Raw genomic sequence first — 20,151 nt, forward strand, 5'->3', positions numbered from 1 at the left:
GGGCTGTGAGACTTCTTACTGTGTCCACCCCAGTCCAACGCCGGCATCACTGCGTCATCACTAAAACATTGTTGGAATTTAGGCCATATTTCAATGGTCCGACCCCCATTACAAAATCAAGATTCACAAAGCAAGGAAAAGGATACAACTATAAGGTTTTTTTCTAATGGACAGAGAATTGCGAGGGCTTCCCTCTTTGCAAGGATTCCCATCCAGTCTGGTTTTCGTATACCAGGAAAATTTATTCTGAAGTTGACCTCGCAAGAACTGAAATGTTATAGAAAGTATTGGACGCATACCTCGACTGTCTAAAAATCCAAAGCATTTTATAACATTACATGGTGTTCTTTACTGTGAACAACTTTCACGCATTTTATAAAAGATACATTGATGTAAAATATCTTGCACAGGAATAAAGATTATTCTACATCCTCCTATATCACACTGCCCAGCAATTTTTCATCACATTGGCAAAATCTTCATCATCTGTAATTCCAAGGCTCAGTCCCTCATAATAAACCTCAAATTCACAGTAAGTGACTTCTTTAGGGTTGACACAGCACTCGTGTAACATGTCCATGAATGCTGCACGGACTTGCTGCTCTGAACATTCTCCTGTAACAGAATTGTAAAGAGAACAATATTGAACCGGTGCTCCAGAACCCTGGTGGGGAAAAACTGGGAGACAGGCAGACAAACTTCCAGCCCATCCAATGACACGCTCGATCGAGGAGAAAGTGTGCAAGTGCTCAGTGACTCTCCCTCAAGATTCTTCACCTTCCCCGATGAGGGCTTCCCTCTGCAATGAGGTCGACATGAGGCACTCGGTGCAGCAAAAGACCCAACAATGTCCCATCACTTTACACCAACGCGCATTGATATTCCAAACTGTGTCTCACAATCATTCGTGAACACAGGACACTTGTGTTGACAGGGCTAAGAGTCCAAATGCAAACAGCCCACATTGTAGGAGACTAGGGAGGCAATTGTGGGTCTCCTAGCCGAGATATTTGAATCATCAATAGTCATGGGTACGGTGCCTGAAGATTGGGGGGTGGCAAATGTTGTGCCTTTGTTTAAAATGGGCTGCAGGGAAAACCTGGGAACTACAGGCCAGTGAATCTCACATCTGTGGTGGGTAAGTTGTTGGAAGATATTTTGAGAGACAGGATCTATAGGCATTTAGAAATGCAAGGACTGATTAGGGACAGTCAGGATCGCTTTGTGAGTGGATAATCATGTCTCACAAATTTGATTGAGTTTTTTGAAAGGGTAACCAAGAAGGCAGATGAGGGCAGTGCAGTTGTTGTTGTCTACATGGACTTTAGCAAGTTCTTTGACAAGGTACCGCATGGTAGGTTGTTGCATAAGGTTAAATCTCACGGGATCCAGGGTGAAGTATCTATATGGATACAAAATTGGCTTCTTGACAGAAGCCAGCGGGTGGTTGTAGAGAGTTGTTTTTCAAACTGGAGGCCTGTAATCAGCAGTGTGCCTCAGGGATCAGTTCTGGATCCACTGTTATTTGTCATTTATATTAATGATTTGGATGAGAATACAGGAGGCATGGTTAGTAAGTTTGCAAATGACACCAAGGTTGGTGGCATAGCGGACAGTGAAGAAAGTTACCTCCAATTGCAATTCGATCTTGATCAATTGGGCCAGTGGGCTGACGAATGGAGTTTAATTTAGATAAATGCAAGATGATGCATTTTGGTAGACTGAACCAGGGCAGGACTTACTCAGTTAATGATAGGGTGTTGGGGAGAGTTATAGGGGTACATGTTCATAGCTCCTTGAAAGTGGAGTCACAAGTAGACAGAGTGGCATTCAGCATGCTTGGTTCCATCGGTCAGAACATTGAATACAGGAGTTGGGACGTCTTGTTGAAGTTGTGCAAGGCATTGGTAAGGCCACACTTAGAGTACTGTGTATAGTTCTGATCATCCTATTATAGAAAGGATATTATTAAACTAGAAAGAGTGCAGAAAAGATTTACTAGGACTTGATGGTTTGAGTTATAAGGAGAGGCTGGATAGACTGGGACGCAGAGAGAGGGGGAATCTATGAATTTATTTTTTATTTTACAAAAGCACAAAATTTAATTCCAATACATCTTGAATTTAACAATATTGTAATATTGACAACTCCCATTATCGAGGAGGAACTCACTTGTGAATTGTTAAACACATTGAGCTGAATTTCCCTTCCCCTGGGTTTCAAGGCTTGAAGGTGGGAGGAGCTGGAAAAAATGGGAGAGGTGGGGGGGACCCGGGTAGCTCCCTGAAACATTCTTGTCATTGGGCAACATTTCATAGAATCCCTACAGTGTAGAAGGAGGCCATTCGGCCCAACAAATCTGCACTGACAACAATCTCACCCAGGCCCTATCCCCACAACCCCATGCATTTTACCCTAGCCAGTCCCCCTGTCACTAAGGGGCAATTTAGCACGGCCAATCTATCTAACCCGCACATCTCTGGACTGTGGGAAGAAACCTGAACAGCCGGAGGAAACCCATGCAGACACAGGGAGAACATGCAAACTCCACACAGACACTGACCTGAACGAGGAATCGAACCTCGGTCCCTGGTGCTGTGAGGCAGCAATGCTAACAACTGTGCCACCATGGGAAGAAGATTGAGTGTCTGTACCACAAACACGGTCAGCTGATGAAGGTGTTTAAGGCCTCGGTTCAGGGCAATCTTGTGGTCTCACCAGTACTTTTTCAGTGGCAGGAGAGCACGCAGTCCGCTGCAGGAAGGCCACTAGCTCAACGGATTTGTCCACCATGCAGCAGCTCGAGGGACCATCGGAGCCTCAAAGAGGAGGTGGCCAATAGGAAAGGCCACATCAAGGGCCCAAACATTTACCCGGAGAGGTTTCCTTCATACAGACGCCTAATGGCTTTGCACCTCAATGTTGAGGTGCCCACTCAAGTTCTGATCCACAGGATCCCCATTATCCACTTTGCTTGTTACTTCTTCAAAGAACTTGTGGGGTTACAGGAATAGAGCGTGGGTGGGATTGTGGTTGGTGCAGACTTAATGGGCCACATGGCCTTCTTCTGCACAGTAGGGATTCTATGATTCTATTCCATCTTGAATGGGGGTGGTGAGCTGTGATGTTCAAAGCTTTCAAAGTGAAATTTGGGAAAGTAACTTGCAGGACTACAGCAATAGAATGGGGGAATGGGACTAACTCGATCGCTTTAAAACAAGCATGGACTGAATAGCCTCCTTCTGTGACAGAATAGTTTTACGGTGGAAAAGGACAAAACTCCCTCCTTACTTTGCACATGGCATCATTACCCCGGAACAGCCCAACGTCACAGTGGACTTCATGATGTGAAGGGATTCAAGAATGCAGCTTTCCAGCATCCTCTCAGCAAAGGACCAACCACTGAATCCCTCCACCCCGTATCTACTATATTCTTCATTAATCCAGGGCTCTGCTGACAAATTAGATGGTGACATTGAGTCATATGATCGTTAAATTTGGCAAAAGGCACAACAAATCAGGAAGCAGCATTCAGTCCATGTGACTGGGCTGTGCGAAGATTAAACTCAGATATAATTGTGTAGTTATCTTGTTCTTTCTGCCAAGTTCCTGATCAGACAACAGCCGATAATTCTCCATCAGCTGTAATCTTTTAAAATTCATTCGAGGGACGTGAGCATCACTGGCTGGGCCAGCACTTATTGCCCATCCCTAATTGCCCTTGAGAAGGTGGTGGTGAGCTGCCTTTTCAAAACACTGCAGTCCATGTGGTGTAGGTACACCCACAGTGCTGTTAGGAAGGGAGTTCCAGGATTTTGACCCAGCGACAGTGAAGGACCAGCAATGTGAGGCATAGATCAGCTAGATATCTTTTCCCAGAGTCAAGGGAGTCTAAAACTAAAGGGCATAGGTTTAAGGTGAGAGGGGAGAGATACAAAAGTGTCCAGAGGGGCAATTCTTTCACACAGAGGATGATGAGTGTCTGGAACAAGCTGCTAGAGATAGTACTAGAGGTGGGTACAATTTTGTCTTTTTAAAAGTATTTAGATAGTTACATGGGTACAATGTGTATAAATTATGGGCCAAGTGCGCGCAATTGGGACTAACGTAAGGTTTTATAAAAAAGGGTGGCATGGTCAAGCTGGGCCGAAAGGCCTGCTTCCATGCTTAAACCTCTATGACTCTATGACCGTAATATATTTTCAAGTCAGGATGGTGAGTGACTTGGAGAGGATTCTCCAGAAGTGGGTGTAGCTGCAGCCCTTATTCTTCTGAAGGGCAGTGTTTATGGATTTGGAAGGTGCTGTCTAAGGAGCCTTGGTGAGCTCCTGCTGTGCATCTTGTAGATGGCACACACGGCTGTCACTGTACATTGGTGGTGGAGAGAGTGAATGTTTGTGGATGGGGTGCCAATCAAGTGGGCTGCATTGATCTGGATGGTGTCAAGTTTCTTGTGTTGTTGGAGCTGCACTCAGCCAGGTCAGCGAAGAATATTCCATCACACTCCTGACTTGTGCCTTGTAGACAGTGGAGGAGCTTTGCAGAATCAGGTGAGTTACACACCGCAGAATTCTTAACCTCTGACCTCCTCTTGTAGCCACAGTATTTAGATGGCTTGTCTAGTTGAGTTTCCAGTCAATGGCAACCCTTTGGATGTTGCTCTTTGCTGATGATCTAAGTTGCTCAGTGTTGCCTGAGACTTGCTTAAGGAGGATAATGTGGATAGGGTCATTAAAGTAATGAACCCCATTCCCTTATCTCTAACAAATGAATATTTACTGACAGAAGATGTACGTCATGAGCAGACTTTTAATTTATTACCTGATAAAACTTGAGGGTGTTTCCTTCCATTGTAGAACTTGCTAATGTCATTCACAGAAATGCTACCAGTCTTATTTGGATCAAGCTTCATATAGGCCTGTGAAAAATAAATAGTGTTATAACTAAAATAATATATAAGCTATAAAAAAGGCTGCAACATCACATTATCCAGCACAAATACATTTAATTATTTTATTTGTTTAAAATATGTCAAATACACCCATGTTACACATTGTTACTGACAAAGGTTAATGATTAATTTTCAGAAATTCAACACAAAACTGTCTAGCATATTCTGATCTTTAGTTACCAATGAACAATTAAACTCTGTGTGACCCCAGATTGTGTTTGCTTGTACCAAATTAACTTCCTGGTCTTTAAGTGAAAGTCCAGCTCAAATATCACTTCATCTTACTAGCAGAATAATAGTGTTATATAGGAGGAGGGATGGTCAGTAAGTCTGCAGATGACACAAAAATGGGTGGTGTGGTAAATAGCGAAAGCCTTAGATTACAGGGCTGCCATTGTCTGACCCAGTTGTGTGACCCCTTTATGCACAAATTGGCGATCTCATTTGCTTACAAGACAACAAAATGACTGTACTTCAAAACGAGTTAATTGTCTGAAGGTCCTCGAGACATTCGGAGGATGTGATGTGCATTGGATGAATGCAAATCTTTTATTATGGAACAGTTGGGAGTCTGTAGTTTTTTGTGTGAAAAGCAAACCCTCAGAATATTATTATTTGCAAGAAGAAGCCTCACTTAGGCCCAGTTTATCACCATCTCTTCTAACACATTGGTAGCAAGACACAGAGGAAGTCTTACTTTCCTAACAAACGCTTTGCGAAACTCATTCATTTCTCCAATGACGACTCGAATAAACTGGAAATAATCCACCTCGCCATCACCATCCTGGTCCAGTATACACCATAGAGACTCAAAATCCTGCAAGAAGACACAGCTTTTTCAGCGCACAAAGCGTTATTTTAAGTAACCCGCAGAATTAAACATCCTCCTCATTTTGATAAACTCGATCACAAAAAAATTAACTTCCATACAAAGAATTCTCTGAAACAATTTAATATTTGTTCGTGTTGGAGTAAATCTTTTAGAACATTTAGTAAATTGTTTTTGCATTTCTTTTGAAAAAAAAATGGAGGGACCAAGGCCCATGGTGCAGGCCACACCAACAATTTGCATATGGATAAACTGAAGATTAGAGGAGGAGTTTATCAGAGCACAATTATATCAGCATAACAAATATTATTGCTACTTTCACTGAAAACAGGCACTGGTTCTTTCTCTTGAGCTGAACTCACCTGTCCATCTCATGATTTAGGTGATGTAGGACGAATGATTTGCAAGTTTACCAAGATACATGTGAGTGGATCTCCTTATGAGTCTCAGTGACAAACTCTGTCTGATAACCATCCCCACGCATCACCATGAGAAGTTTTACAAGGTTAAAGGCACTAGATTGTTACTTATTGTCCTGACCTGATTGGGCAGCTCCAAGTGGAACCTCCTGAGACCCTGTTTTAATTCCATTTTCTGCAGGACACCCCCTCCACACAGGTCACGCTGGTGAAAATATTTCACCAAGCCTGTCATGGTGCGAACTCCTCTTTTCTTGAGCTTTTCTTTCAGCAAACCTTAGTAACAAGAAAAGTTAAATTTGAATTCCTACGTGCAACGGAACTTTTGATTATCATTTTCTCATTTCCTCCAAATCAATCGAGAATGCCAGCAGTTGTTCTGTGGCCGTGCTAATAAATCATCACAGGTCATTATTGTAGGGCTTAATCGCTAATGTGCCCTGCTTGGTTAGGCCCGGGGGAGAATCAAAGAGGTCAACTCTAGGTTAGCAAATTGTTTGCAAATTTTAAGACCCAGGTTAGACCTAGTGATGTGTTAAAGTTCACTCAGAGAGTACAAGTTGTGGTGGTAAACATGCATATTTTATATACACGTTGTAGACTGGAACTGTAGGTCGCGATGGTTGAGGTTCCAATGTCCTTTCCATCACGACTGACCAGGAATCTGTCCCACTCTTACTGCCTGTCATTGGCCAATGGTAGAAGGTTAATACACAACCTGATTGACTGTGTTATCAACGCACCTTCCTTGGTCATCAAGTCCTAGGGTGTGATTCGTAATATGGAGATGCTGGCGTTGGACTGGGGTAAACACAGTAAGAAGTCTTGCAACACCAGGTTAAAGTTCAACAGGTTTATTTGGTAGCAAATACCACCAGCTTTCGGGGCTCTTCCCCTTCGTCTGGTGAGTGAGGAGCCCTAATCACAAACGGGGCATATAAAGACACACCCTCAGTTTACAGAATCTGATCAGAATGCAAGTCTTTACAGCTAATCAACTCTTAAAGGTGCAGACAATGTGAGTGGAGATAGCATTAAGCATAGGTTCAAGAGATGTGTATCGTCTCCAGGCAGCCTTCACGACACACGACAGCGCAGCGTCACTGAGCAGAGACTGATAGCCAAACTCCGTACACGAGGACAGCCTCAACCGGGATCTTGGGTTCATGTCACACTATTTGTAACCCCCCTGACTTGCTTGGGCTTGCAAATCTCACTTACTGTCCTGGCTCGAGACCATATACATCTCTTCAACCTACGCTCAATGCTATCTCCACCCACATTGTCTGAATCTTTAAGATTTGATTAGCTGTAAAGACTTGCATTCTAATCAGTATTCTGTAAATTGAGTGTGTGTCTCTATATGCCCTGTTTGTGAGAACTCCCCACTCATCTGACGAAGGGGCAGAGCCCCAAAAGCTAGTGGCATTTGCTACCAAATAAACCTGTTGAGAGATGCTATCCAAAGAGCTCAGATATAGGAAGAACAGCAGCTTTATTGGGGTGAAGTCCCTATGCTTTGCAACAAAAGATGGTTTCTCTCCATATTTCCATGCTTGCTTTCACTCTCACCCATCTGGCCAAAAGATTGAACACCACTCCAATCTCGTTCAAATCCTGTGAGGCAGCAGTGCTAACCACTATATTTCTAATTTTGTTGACCTTCTGTTTGGATTTTGCAGATCTCCTTAAACCGGAGAAGATTAATGGCAGATTTAATAGAGAATGATTAAGAACTAAATGAGATAAGAAAACCTTTTTAAATTCTTAACACAACCTCCAAGACCTGGAGAAACAACAATTGCCGAATTCACTGAACCCTCAGCTTTACACTGCAAGATAGGCGACTAAATCTTTTCAAATCAGACTGATGTCAGATTGCTCCAGCCACACGCACTGGGATTTGAGTGGATTTAGTTATTAATTTAATTTAGTTATTGTCACAAGTAGATTTACATTTGCACTGCAATGAAGTTACTGTGAAAATCGCCTAGGTGCCACACTCTGGTGCCTGTTTGGGTACACTGAGGAGAATTTAGGAAAGGGGAGGGGACTGGGTCCTCCTTTAAAGGGCTGGAATAGGTATTCTGGGCTGAATGGCCTCCTTCTGGCTTATATGATTCTATTACCTGCAAGTTTGGAAGAAAAATGTTTTTCCTGAAAGTCGATACACCCCAATTGAAAAGACAGGTAACTGCCACTGACTGCACTTTATAAATGCACCTAACCAACTGTGGGAGGAAACTGGAGCGCTAGGAGGAAACCCAGGCAGTTACAGGGAGAATGTGCAAACTCCACACAGACAGTGACCCAAGCTGGGAATTGAACCAAGGTCCCTGGTGCTGTGAGGCAGCAGTGCTAACCACTGTGCCATCCAACTACAGATTCATATACTACAGATCAACAAGCGCCTGCTACATTCTGCATTTTTACTCAGGCATTAACTTTGACAGCAGCAAGTTGTTGTGAGTTGGAATGCACCGCCTGACAGGGTGATGACAGCAGGTTTAATAGTAACTTTCAAAAGGGAATTGGATAACTTCTTGAAAAGCAAATATTTACAGGGCTATGAGGAAAGGGCGGGGGATTGGATCCTCCTTTAAAGGGCTGGAATAGGCATTCTGGGCTGAATGGCCTCTTTCTGGCTTATTTGATTCTATTACCTGCAAATTTGGAAGAAAAATGTTTTTCCTGAAAGTTGGATACACCCCAATTGAAAAGACACATAACTGCAACTGACTGACCTTAATAATGCAAACCTCCACTATCTAGAAGGACAAGGACAGCAGATACCTGGGAATACTCCACCTGGAAGTTCCTCTCCAAGTGACTCACCATTCTGACTTGGAAATATAGCAGCTGTTCCTTCACTGTTGTTGGGTCAAAAAGCTGTGGGAAGCTAACAGCACTGTGGGAGTACCTACACCTCAGGGACTGCAGTGGTTCAAGAAGCAGCTCACCACCACCTTCTGAAGGGCAGTTAAGGATGGGCCCAGATCCCAAGAACATATTTTTAAAAAGTGGAATTTCACAACTTTTTGACTTAGAAAGAATAAAATCCCTGCAGTAGTGAAGGAAGCCATTCGGCCCATCGAGTCTGCACCGACCACAATCCCACCCAGGCCCTATTCCCGTAACCCCACATATTTACCCTCCTAATCCCCCAGACACTAAGGTCAATTTAGCATGGCCAATCAACCTAACCTGCACAGCTTTGGGGTGTGGGAAGAAACCAGAGCACCTGGAAGAAACCCATGCAGACACAGGGAGAATGTGTAAACTCCACACAGACAGTGACCCAAGACCGGAATTGAACCCGGATCCCTGGTGCTGTGAGGTAGCAGCGCTAACCACTGTACCATCTTGCTGCCCTAATAAACAAAACAAAACACAAAATCTTCAAAACGCAAGTAAAGAAGAGTTGACAGTTTCCTCGACTCTGACCGAACTCTGCCTAGATGATGCACCTGGCAAGAAGGTAATGAAAGGTTCTGAATGGAAAAGTAAAAGAGCTGAAACAGCATCTGTGAGGAAATGTAACATAATGGAAAGGCAAAGTTTATAAAATGTGGCATTTGTGTTTAGAATTTGATCAATGTATTAGATAAAGGACAATCAGTGCAAAGAGCTCAGTTATTTACTGTTCTTTCATCACAGGTATATCCTTTAGTCTTCACCTTGCACAGACATGATGATATTTCTGTCATCCATCTCTTGCTTACTAAAAGCTGGATTACCGGTGGTTCTGTAAGAAATTCATTCAGGGAAAAGAATAGTTAGATTTTAAACCAAATAAAAGCAGGCTGGAATACATACACTTGGCAAAGGTACCTCCACTTGTTCATATTCTGGCCACTACATTCAATTATAAATTCTGATACTGATATCATTTTTTAATTCAGACCATGGGATGTGGGAGGTGCCAGCCAGGCCAACATTTATTCCCCATCCCTCATATCCCCTGAGACAGAGGTGGTGAACCTCCTTCTTCAAACACTGCTTGGAGTTATACCGAGCATAAGGGAAGAGGGTTGGTGGAGATTGTCTCAGTTTCAGGACTTCACTGCAGGAGTTCCTCAAGGGAGTGTCTTAGGCCCAAAATCATCAGCTGCTTCATCAATGACTTTCCTTTCACCGTGAACGGGGATGTTGTCTGCTGATTACACAAATGATCAGCACCATTCACGACTCCTCAGACTGAAGCAGTCCAGGTCCAAATGCAGCAAGATCTCTCTCTCCCTCCGTCCCACCGGCCTATCCTTCCCAACAACAAGATCGCTCCCCACCTTCTGAACCCCCGGCCATCTCCCGATCCTGCCCTTTACCTCAAGAGCAATCCCGGGACTTAAGCTCTGCACAGTGGGTGAATAGAAGTCAACACTCGATTGAGCGTAAACCAACACTGGGACTGTCAATCAGTGGGGGTGCATTCCCCACCGACCTTCAAGATGGCGGGTGCCAAGCATGCAACATCCTGATAATTCAGGCCTTGGTGTTGCAGGTCAATGACTTTGCAGTGTTTGCGATGCAACCTGATTTGATTGTGTGGTTTAAACTCTGCCCTAAATGGATTGGCTCTTCAAAACCTACCCTGATAGTATCTTGAGACCTTCACTTTATTATTCTCTGTAACTTATTAATTTCTGTCTTGAGTTTTGTAGATGATGATGATAAGAGATCCCTCGAGCACTTACAGCAATGAGCGTTTTGCCATTTCATCAATGCCAATGACCCGTAAAGTTAACAACGGTTTTTCTTGGACACTTGTTGGGAGACCAACGTGTTGTGCAGTCAGAAAGGTCAAATCTGCACCCTGGCACAGAAAAGAGAGAAACTTAAAGGTACACAAGCTGAAGTACAACCAATAATTTTTTTAAATCCTCAGGCATCGGTGGCAAGGTCGACATTTAGTGCCTATCCCTAATTGCCCTGAGAAGGTGGCGGTGAGTCTTTGCTTAAAGGGCATTAATGAACCATTTGATTTTTTACAATGATCTGAAAGACCATCTCCTCAACTTAGAAAGGTATTAATGAATGCTGGTAAGACCACGGACAGGAAAATGGAATTCCTGCTGTTGGAACCACAGGCTGGATCTACAAAAGGGAGGAAGCTAAAAACTGTGGCTGTCCTGTGTGGCTCAAGGGGTAACACTCTTGTGTCTCAGTCAGAAGGTTGTGGGCTGAAGTGTAATTTACAGACTTGAGCAGAAAATCCAGGTTGACACTTCCAGTACCGTACGGAGGCATTGCTGCACTGTCAGAGGCAGCATCTTTACTCGGTGGCATCAGCAGGGTCCCCATCGGCCTCCTTGATCAATCCAAAAGATCTAATGAGAGCATTTCAAAGAGTAGCAAGGAAATTATCCCAAATGTCCTGGCCAATGTTTATCTCTCAACCAATGTTACTAAAATAAATTAAATGATCATTGCTGTTTGTGGAAGCTTCTTGTCTTCAATCGCTGCTCCATTATCTCAATGGCCCTACACTTCAATTATATAGAGTGACTGAAAAGTGCTTTCAGACATCCTGAGGTTACAAAATGTGCAATATAAATTGAAGTTTCCCTTTCCAGGTTAGCTTGAAGGTGGAATATGATGTACAGTTCTGTGCACAACACCAAAACAACCAGGAGAAATCTGAAAAATTACAGAGTAAAAGTTGGAATTCCCTGCTGCAAAGTCATTGTTATAGGAATCTTTTCAAAGAGAAATGGAGAGTTGTTTTATAAAATATTATAAACTAGGTGTGGGATTTTCTAGCCCTACCCAGTGACAGGATCTTCCAGTCCCACTGAAGGTGAGCCCCGCTCTCTCCACAGCAAGTTCCCAAACAGAGGGATGGGCATGCCACACAAAGTTCTGTACACCTCGTTGGGGCTGGAAAATGCTGCTGGCAACCAATGGCGAGCTATCACCATCGCCAGAAAACATGCCATGGCAAGGCCAAAAAATTCCCATCCTATGAGATTGCAGCATGAACAGGAAAGGGGAGGATGACATAATCATTGAGTATGACAACAATGCAGATGTGATGGGCTGAATGGCCTGAAAAGTTCTGTGATTCTGCTACCTACCACATAAAAATCTCCAACATCATATTGCCTTCCCTTTCGCCTGCCCGGCTGATGATTGTAAATGCCCTTCTGAATAAACGGAAGTGCTTTTGTCCTGAAAAAACATACAATTTTACCGTCAGATAGTCATAGTCGAAGCAGAGAGAGAAGATACATGTCAATCTTCAGTGTCAACACCTCTGTCTATCCTTGGAGAAACATTTGTGATTTGTCGGACTGCAGGCTGACATCATTACACATTCCGCGCAACACAGAACAAAGTAGATACAGAGCAGGAATGTCAGAAATGGGAATTTGTGACAGATCGGAAGTCTAGGCTTCTTCCCCATCACACAAGATTCTGGGAGTAAATTTGTGTGGACCCCTCCTGCTTGAAAATGTCGGGTGTGCCTTATATCTTCTGAAGTGACATGGACAAAAATACTGAAAATCCTCCCTGTGGTCTAAGTGGTGGATTGCTCATCCAGGACACATTTTCACAGCTGGTAGATGTAGTCCTGTCTCTTTTGCCAGGCTGTTGGCCTGGAAAAAAACTGTCTTGCGTCAGCTGTGGCTCAGTGCTAGGGAGCTTTATGGGAGCTTACTGTACACAAATAGTAGCCTTAGTTCTCTGTACTGCACACACTACCTTAAATAAAACTACTTAATCGGCTATAAAGTGCAGAGGTTGTGTAAGGAGATACAGGTTCTTTCTTTCTTTCTTTCCAAAAAAGCCTAATAACAAACATGCCTGCCCCATCAGTTTATGGTGATGTATTTGATCAGAAACATTACTTCACAATAGCTTTTTTTTTAAATTTAGTCGCAGATATTTGTTACAGATGAGCAAATGATCATTGCAGGCCAGAGTGAAAAAAAATCATCTTCCATGATCCATCTCCAACCATACAAATCAGACACCGTCTTGGGGCATTCAATATAGGGACAGGGCATAGACCATTTGGCCCATCAAGTTCCACCATTCAATCTGAACATGGCTGATTAGGTGCATTGGCCATGCTAAATTCTCCCTCAGTGTACCCAAACAGGCACCAGAATGTGGCAAGTAGGAGATTTTTACAGTAACTTCATTGCAGTGTTAATGTAAGCCTACTTGCGACATCCATAAATAAACTTTAAAACTTTCCTATCTTCTCGCCATAACCCTTGATTCACTGAGAAACCCAATATCTGTCTATTCAACCACAACCCTCTGCAGTAGAGAATCTGTGCTCTAAATATTTATTTCCTGTCTTGTACAAGAAGATGTACCTGTTTTTCCCAAACTGACGATATTCATATACCGTTAAAGACTTATCGAAAGCAAAGAAGAAACCAATTAGCTCTCTGCATGCATCCCGTCCATTCCTGGTGAAAGAAAGAAACACATACAAGTTAGGGAAGCTCCTCAGACATGCAGTGAGCTAATATTGATACAGAACTTTGTGAGACCAGAGTGTGGATTGCAGATTGGCCCATAGTCTCAATAAAATGGAGCTATAGTTGCAATTGTCCTGTCCTCCTCACTAACAAGACCAGTAGCAAGACCTCAAACAGTTAACCCCAAGTTATCTATGGCTGGATAGAATGGAGCATATAAATTTCCCAGACATATAAATGACTAAAGTGGCTCCTAATGGTGAGCTACAGTCCCCATCAGCTGGAGCGTGCCTGCAAAATATATAAATGGAAGTATCAAGCACCGTTATCAAAGGAGCAGTTGTCACCATTGATAGAAACATTCAGCAGGTCTATCTCTGAAGTGAGGAACAGAGTCAATGGGCCGTCCCCCCGCAACAGGACCAGACATTCCCACCCAAAGTTAATGGACGCTTTGCAGGTCAGTCAAATTTTTGGCATGGATAATAAGTTATCTTGTGGCAGCTGTGGCTCAGGGCTGGAAGGCTCCCATCTGAGTCCGAGTTTAACTCCACTGAATTTAGGGAAGAAAACTAGGCTGAGACTCCAGTGCCTTACTGAGGTGCGGACAGCAAATCCCACCCAATGTTCAAATCCAGTTTGACTAGAGCTGGCCTAACCCATTAGGATGTTGACCCTCCATTAGGACCAGTAATGTGACAGCTGCAAAATTTGTCTCCGTAACAAAAATGGTTGAAATGAAAGAAAAAGCAAGAAATACTCAGCAAGCCTGACAGCATCTGTGGGGAAACAGAGTTAACATTTCGAGTAATCAAGAACTCAAGTAATGAAGAAAAGTCACCTTCGACTTAAAATGTTAATTGTTTCCCTCTGACTAAAATCCTTCTCTTGCTCTCTGTCCTAAATGTCTTACATTTGAATCTCATTCTAGTCTCCTCAATTATTGTAAACAGTCTGTTTCTATTTACTCTGTCCCATACCATTCCATCATGATAAGGAAGGCCACTTGAGCGGCACGGCGGCACAGTGGTTGGCACAATGGTTAGCACTGCTGCCTCACAGCTCCAGGGACTCGGGTTCAATTCTGGTCTCGGGGTGTGTGGACTTTGCACATTCTCCTCATTTGCTCCAGGTGCTCCAAAGGTGTGCAAGTTAGATTAATTGTCCATGCTAAATTGACCCTTGGCGCCTGGGGGACTGACGGGGTAAATATGTGGGATTACGGGGATAGGGCCTGGATGGAATTGTTGTCAGTGCATGCTCGATGGGCTGAATGGCTCTTTCTGCACTGTAGAGACACGATGATTCTCTGGGCAGGATTTTCCAGCCGTGCTCACCCCAAGATCGGTAAATGCCGCCCTAGGTCAGCAGACTTCTGCATGGTCCATGTCCCTGTTGTGGGTGGGACAGGAAAATTCCACCCTATGCTTCTGATCATCCTACTTCATTCACTGCTTTCTCCCAACGTGGTTTTCAATTGTTGCTTAATCGCTTCCCACATTCTCTGAGAATGCCAGAATATGCGATTGCTTGATACTGAACCTACAAGCCACAACTTTTAAAAGAAAAGCAATACTGAATTTCTAACAGGCCAAATAAACTATCCATCACATAAAGTAATAACAGTGAAACACTTTACAAGATTGCAACATACCTTGAAATAATTCGGGCATCGAATCGCAACTTGTTTGACAGCAGGTTTTCTGTCAATGTTGAACTTGTCTTTACCCTATTGAAGCAATAAATATCAGACTGTTACGAATCCAACAAAGGATTCAGAAGAAATCTCTTAATTTAGACAGCAGTTAGAATATAGAACTTGGTACTCAGGGAACAGTTGAGGGAAATGGCATAAATTCATTTAAGGGGAGCTGGATAAGTGTGTGAGGAAGAAAGGACTAGAACATGATACTGGAGACAGGCTAAGAAAGGTGGGAGGAGTTCATGTACAGCTGATCACCACATGGTGAAAATCATCATCTTATAAGACAGAACATTATCACAGGGCTGGTAACAGGGCAGGTGGAGCATAGACATAAGCAGGGATCAATTTGCCTGTTCCTGTGCTGTGCATTGTAATTTGTAAAACAAACCTATGTAGGATATTGTTTCTAACACCAGGAGAATGGGGGAGAAGAGAAGAAATTGTCTTTTGATTTTTGGGATTAGTCTGTTGTTGATGATAAATACCTAATCATTTAAGGCACTAAGGTGAATAAGTATTGGATATTGATTGGTTAATCATACTAAGTCATGTATATAAAAAAAGAGTAAGCCAGCACCGTGGGTCTGGGGTTAGAGTGGAAAAGTAAAGACTGCGACAAACATTAGATAGTTTTCACTAAAGCATCCTAGTCTCAGTGCCTCCTTCACAACAAGGCAGGGATTTCCACTGGTATAGTCTAGTGTTACGGTATTTCCAGTTCCAGTATTGGGACAATCCTGTGTTCCTGTGGGCACTGGGATATAAGGGGCAGAGGAGGAAGTTAATTGTTGATGCACCATTGCTAATCATGCTCTTGTTTGGTGTCCTAGTGTTTGTTGGGGAATAAGATCCCAATTTTCATTGAAAATGGCCACAAGGTTTTTTGTTTTCACATCTCCCCACTTCCTTTAGTACGTCCCTTAAAAGTTATCTCCAGCCTGGTTTCTCTTTATATATCCTTACATTGCTCAGAATCAAATTTTGTTTGATGGTGTTCCACTGAAGAGACTTGGGCAACCTTAGGACATTCCAAAGAATTTCACAGCCAATGAGACACCATTCATTTTGTGTAGTCATTGTTGAATAGTTCATCTAAAGGATAGTACCTCCTGGCAGAACTCCCTCTGACACTAAAGTGTCAGATTCAGATGTTGTGCTCAAGTCTCTAGAATGGGTCTCGATCTCACAACCTTCTGGTTTGGAGGTGGGAGTGCTACCACAGAGCCATGCATAGCATTTATGAATGCAGACATCTTAAAATATTTCATAGACACATACTTGGTTTGATGTAGTTTTCTATTCCTAAAGCGCAGAGGTGCAGAGCCAAGACCTAGACGAGTACTATGCTGCTGACTCCGATCGGTAGTGCTTCCATCTTGTCCAGGGTCACTGATGACGGCCCTGTTTTGGATGGGAATGGTCAGAGGGTACAATAAGGCTGGTAATTAATCATCAAGAGAGAGAGGGAAAGGGAGAGGTGAAGAAAGTAACAGACAAATGAAAATTAAGAGGTTTAGAGAAGGCAATTCAGAGACAGGATCAAGTTACGTAGCCAAAATATTCAATTGCCCAGGTGAAAGGCCCAGGGAGTCAAATAATTACCTTCAAAACCTTGCAATGGACAATAACCAAATAAACATTACAGAGACTATCACCACAATCTACAACTCACAAACTAGTGCCAGCAAAGCCCACATCCCATGAATAAATAAAAATTCACCACCTTGCTACTATGGAAGTTTATTTATTAGTTACAAGTATTATATATGTTAACATTGCAATGAAGTGTGAAAATCCCCTGGTTGCCACACTCTGGTGCCTGTTCGAGTACACTGAAGGAGAAGTTAGCATGGCCAATTCACCTAACCAGCCCATTTTTTGGACTGTGGGAAGAAACCGGAGCACTCAGAGGAAACCCACGCAGACACAGGGAGAACATGTAGGCTCTACACAATCAGTGACCCAACCCGGGAATCGAACCTGGGTCCCTGGTGCCACCATGCCACCCCTGCTTCAATATAATACAAAATACTAATTTGCATATACAAAAGGTAAGCACTTAAATCCATTTAAACAAACACTCAGTGTTTGTGCACACTGTAAAGCTTCTTCAATTCATCTGTCAAAAGTACTAGCACAAGTTTTACATATATTATATAAAGGAGGGTTAAATTAAGTTGCAGCAACAAAAGTTGGTGAAGCACAGAACAAAATCCCAGAACAGTTATTGCTTTAAAAAAGCCCTTTATCTGAAAATCTTTTAGGCCAAATCTTTTCAAAAGTCAGCCTTGTTTTTAATTACCTAGAAAGCTGATCGACCAACACTTGTTCCACCACTGCCTGCTTTCTCTTCTCTGCAGCAAGATCTTCCTATGTGCAAAGTTAGAATCATTTTACACTCTTTGTAGAAATTTCAACCACATATCTAACCTAACAGTGAAGAGTGTGAACTGCTGCAGGCTACAAACTGAATACCTTAACTACAAATGCCTTGCTCCAAATTTACCAGCTTTTGCCATAAATGGAGCACAGAACCAGGCTGTTCACAGCAAGAATGAACTTACATTTATATAGTGCTTTCCCTGGCCTCAGGATTTCCCCAAAGTACTTCACAACCAATGCAGTACTTTTGAAATGCATTATTTCTTTAGTAGAAGCATATTAAGAGTAGGGGAAAAAGTACAAATTTCAGACCCCAATAGACCAAGTGTTTCTCCAGAAAATGCAAGAAACCTTGGGGAGAGAAAGAAGACACGCTGCGATGTTCTCAAAGTCACTCAGGGGCCTGACAACAGGCAATGTTATTGCTCTTCTGGCTGGCAAATGCAATGGAGACTAAAGAATTAAAAAGAAAATGCAAGTCTGTTTAAAAAAACGAATAGCAACCGACTCACAGCTTCCAACCTCCTCATGCTTTGCTCCATGGTGTATGGCTTGCTGGTGTAACATTGCTGCAGAATTGCTTTCTTGTCAAGAGAAGTCAGGCCCTCGGGATTCATCTCATCAACAGGAGATTTCTTTTAACAATGTACAGATTCAAAAAAAATACACATTATCAACCCATTGGAAGAAGAGGCCATTCAAGTCCCATTCAGCCTGTTCCGCCATTTAATTAGATCATGGCTGATCTGCACCTTAACTCCACTGACCCACCTTAGTTCCATGTTTTTTTAATACCATTCCTCCGCTTCTTTCAGGGACCTTGTTCTAAGAGGGTGTTAGTGACCATGGACTTCCATTGGATTGCTCTATGATTATGCTTGGCAAAGTATTGGAGTATTTGCCATTGCCTTCTGCAGTGTGGCTGGCCAGGAAACTCTCTCACTCTTACTGCCTGCCATCAGGCACATTGCAAGGATTTACAGGCTGATAATCAACCCATTTGGCCATGTTATGAACCAAATGACCTTGGCCATCAAGTCCTCGAGTAGGATGTGAATGTGGAACTTCTGGCTCAGACATTACTGCACTACAAGGCCTCTCGTTCAATACTATTACATGACAAAAATCAATCAGTCCTGGTTCTGCTACTTTTTAGACAAGGTACCTGCACCTGGAGATTGGCTAATGGAGGTTGCTGACATAAAGAGATTGCTTTGCTCCTCTGTGTTGTTTGCTGGCTGTGCTGTTTGTAACTCATCTTCATCTCCTCCTCCAACTGCCGATATTTCAACTTGTATCTCTCCGAAGGTGGAGGCAGAGTTTCGGGTATGGTCAACTCTTCTACCGGACATGGCTGAAAGTAAAAGTTAAAGTTTATTTATTAGTCACAAGTAAGGCTTACATTAACACTGCAATGTACTTACTGTGAAATTCCCTAATCGCCACAGTCCAGCACCTGTTCAGGTTAATGCACCTAACCAGCATGTCTTTCAGAATGTGGGAGGAAACCGGAGCATCCAGAGGAAACCCAAACAGACGTGGGGAGAACGTGCAGACTCCGCACAGACAGTGACCCAAGCCTAGAATCAAACCAGGGTCCCTGGCGCTGTGAAGCAGCAGTGCTAACTATGCTATCATGCCACCCAATTATACACAGTTCAGTTCAAATAGTCCTTTCAGAAAGATATGCATAGAAACTAGAAGCAGGAGGAGATCATTTGACCCTTTGAGTCTGCTCTGCCATTCATTTTGATCATGGCTGATCATCAAATTCAATATCCTGACTTCCCCATTTCCTCCATATCCTTTGATCTATTTAGCCCCTAGACCTACAGCTAATTTCATAGAGGCAATGAAGATCAGGGGTGAAATCAAAAACCATTCCACATCCCAATCCTCCAACATAAAGGACAGTAGAAACCTGGATCATCAACGCCCCACTTCCACAAAAAGCTGTGGATGCTGAGACAATTGGAGCATAGACTGGGGCTTTTTTCCCTGGAGTGTAGGAGGTTTATGGATGCTCTTATAGAGATCTAAAATAATGAGAGGTATAGATCAGCTAGGTAGTCAACATATTTTCCCAAAGGTAGGGGAATCTAAAACTAGAAGCCATAGGTTTAAGATGAGAGGGGAGATACAGATTGTCCAGAGGGGCAATTTTTTCCACAGAGGGTGGGGAGTGTCTGGAACAAGCTGCCACAGGTAGTAGTAGAGGCAGGGACAATTTTGTCTTTTGAAAAACATGTACATAATTACATGGATAACATGGGTATAGAGGGATATGGGCCAGACGTGGACTAGCTAGTGGTTAAAAAAGAGAGGGTGGGTTGGACAAGTTGGGCTGAAAGGTCTGTTTCCATGCTGCAAACCTCTATGACTCACTGAAAACAGAAGTCAATAGATTTTTGTTCAGCAAGAAATACAACATT

The 20,151-nt window shown here is 43.0% G+C and overlaps 1 protein-coding gene across 3 annotated transcripts in view; it reads right to left on the bottom strand.

The window, feature by feature from the left end:
* Positions 1 to 20,151, bottom strand: part of caps2 (calcyphosine 2) — a 32,023-nt gene continuing 11,872 nt past the window's right edge. For all 3 annotated transcript variants that reach the window (XM_080191339.1, XM_080191338.1, XM_080191340.1), the window contains 13 exons: positions 18,885 to 19,073; positions 18,232 to 18,354; positions 17,640 to 17,707; positions 16,616 to 16,738; positions 15,287 to 15,361; positions 13,525 to 13,620; positions 12,274 to 12,367; positions 10,894 to 11,012; positions 9,877 to 9,944; positions 6,321 to 6,475; positions 5,649 to 5,768; positions 4,822 to 4,918; positions 1 to 615 (listed from right to left, as the gene is read on the bottom strand). In XM_080191339.1, coding sequence (XP_080047465.1) covers positions 440 to 615; positions 4,822 to 4,918; positions 5,649 to 5,768; positions 6,321 to 6,475; positions 9,877 to 9,944; positions 10,894 to 11,012; positions 12,274 to 12,367; positions 13,525 to 13,620; positions 15,287 to 15,361; positions 16,616 to 16,738; positions 17,640 to 17,707; positions 18,232 to 18,354; positions 18,885 to 19,073 — 1,503 coding nt within the window. In that variant the 3' untranslated portion in view covers positions 1 to 439. The remainder of the gene's footprint in view (positions 616 to 4,821; positions 4,919 to 5,648; positions 5,769 to 6,320; positions 6,476 to 9,876; positions 9,945 to 10,893; positions 11,013 to 12,273; positions 12,368 to 13,524; positions 13,621 to 15,286; positions 15,362 to 16,615; positions 16,739 to 17,639; positions 17,708 to 18,231; positions 18,355 to 18,884; positions 19,074 to 20,151) is intronic.

This window comes from Carcharhinus amblyrhynchos, chromosome 6, assembly GCF_965287045.1.
Source record: "Carcharhinus amblyrhynchos chromosome 6, sCarAmb.v2.hapA, whole genome shotgun sequence".
NCBI classification, from domain to species: Eukaryota; Metazoa; Chordata; class Chondrichthyes; order Carcharhiniformes; family Carcharhinidae; genus Carcharhinus; species Carcharhinus amblyrhynchos.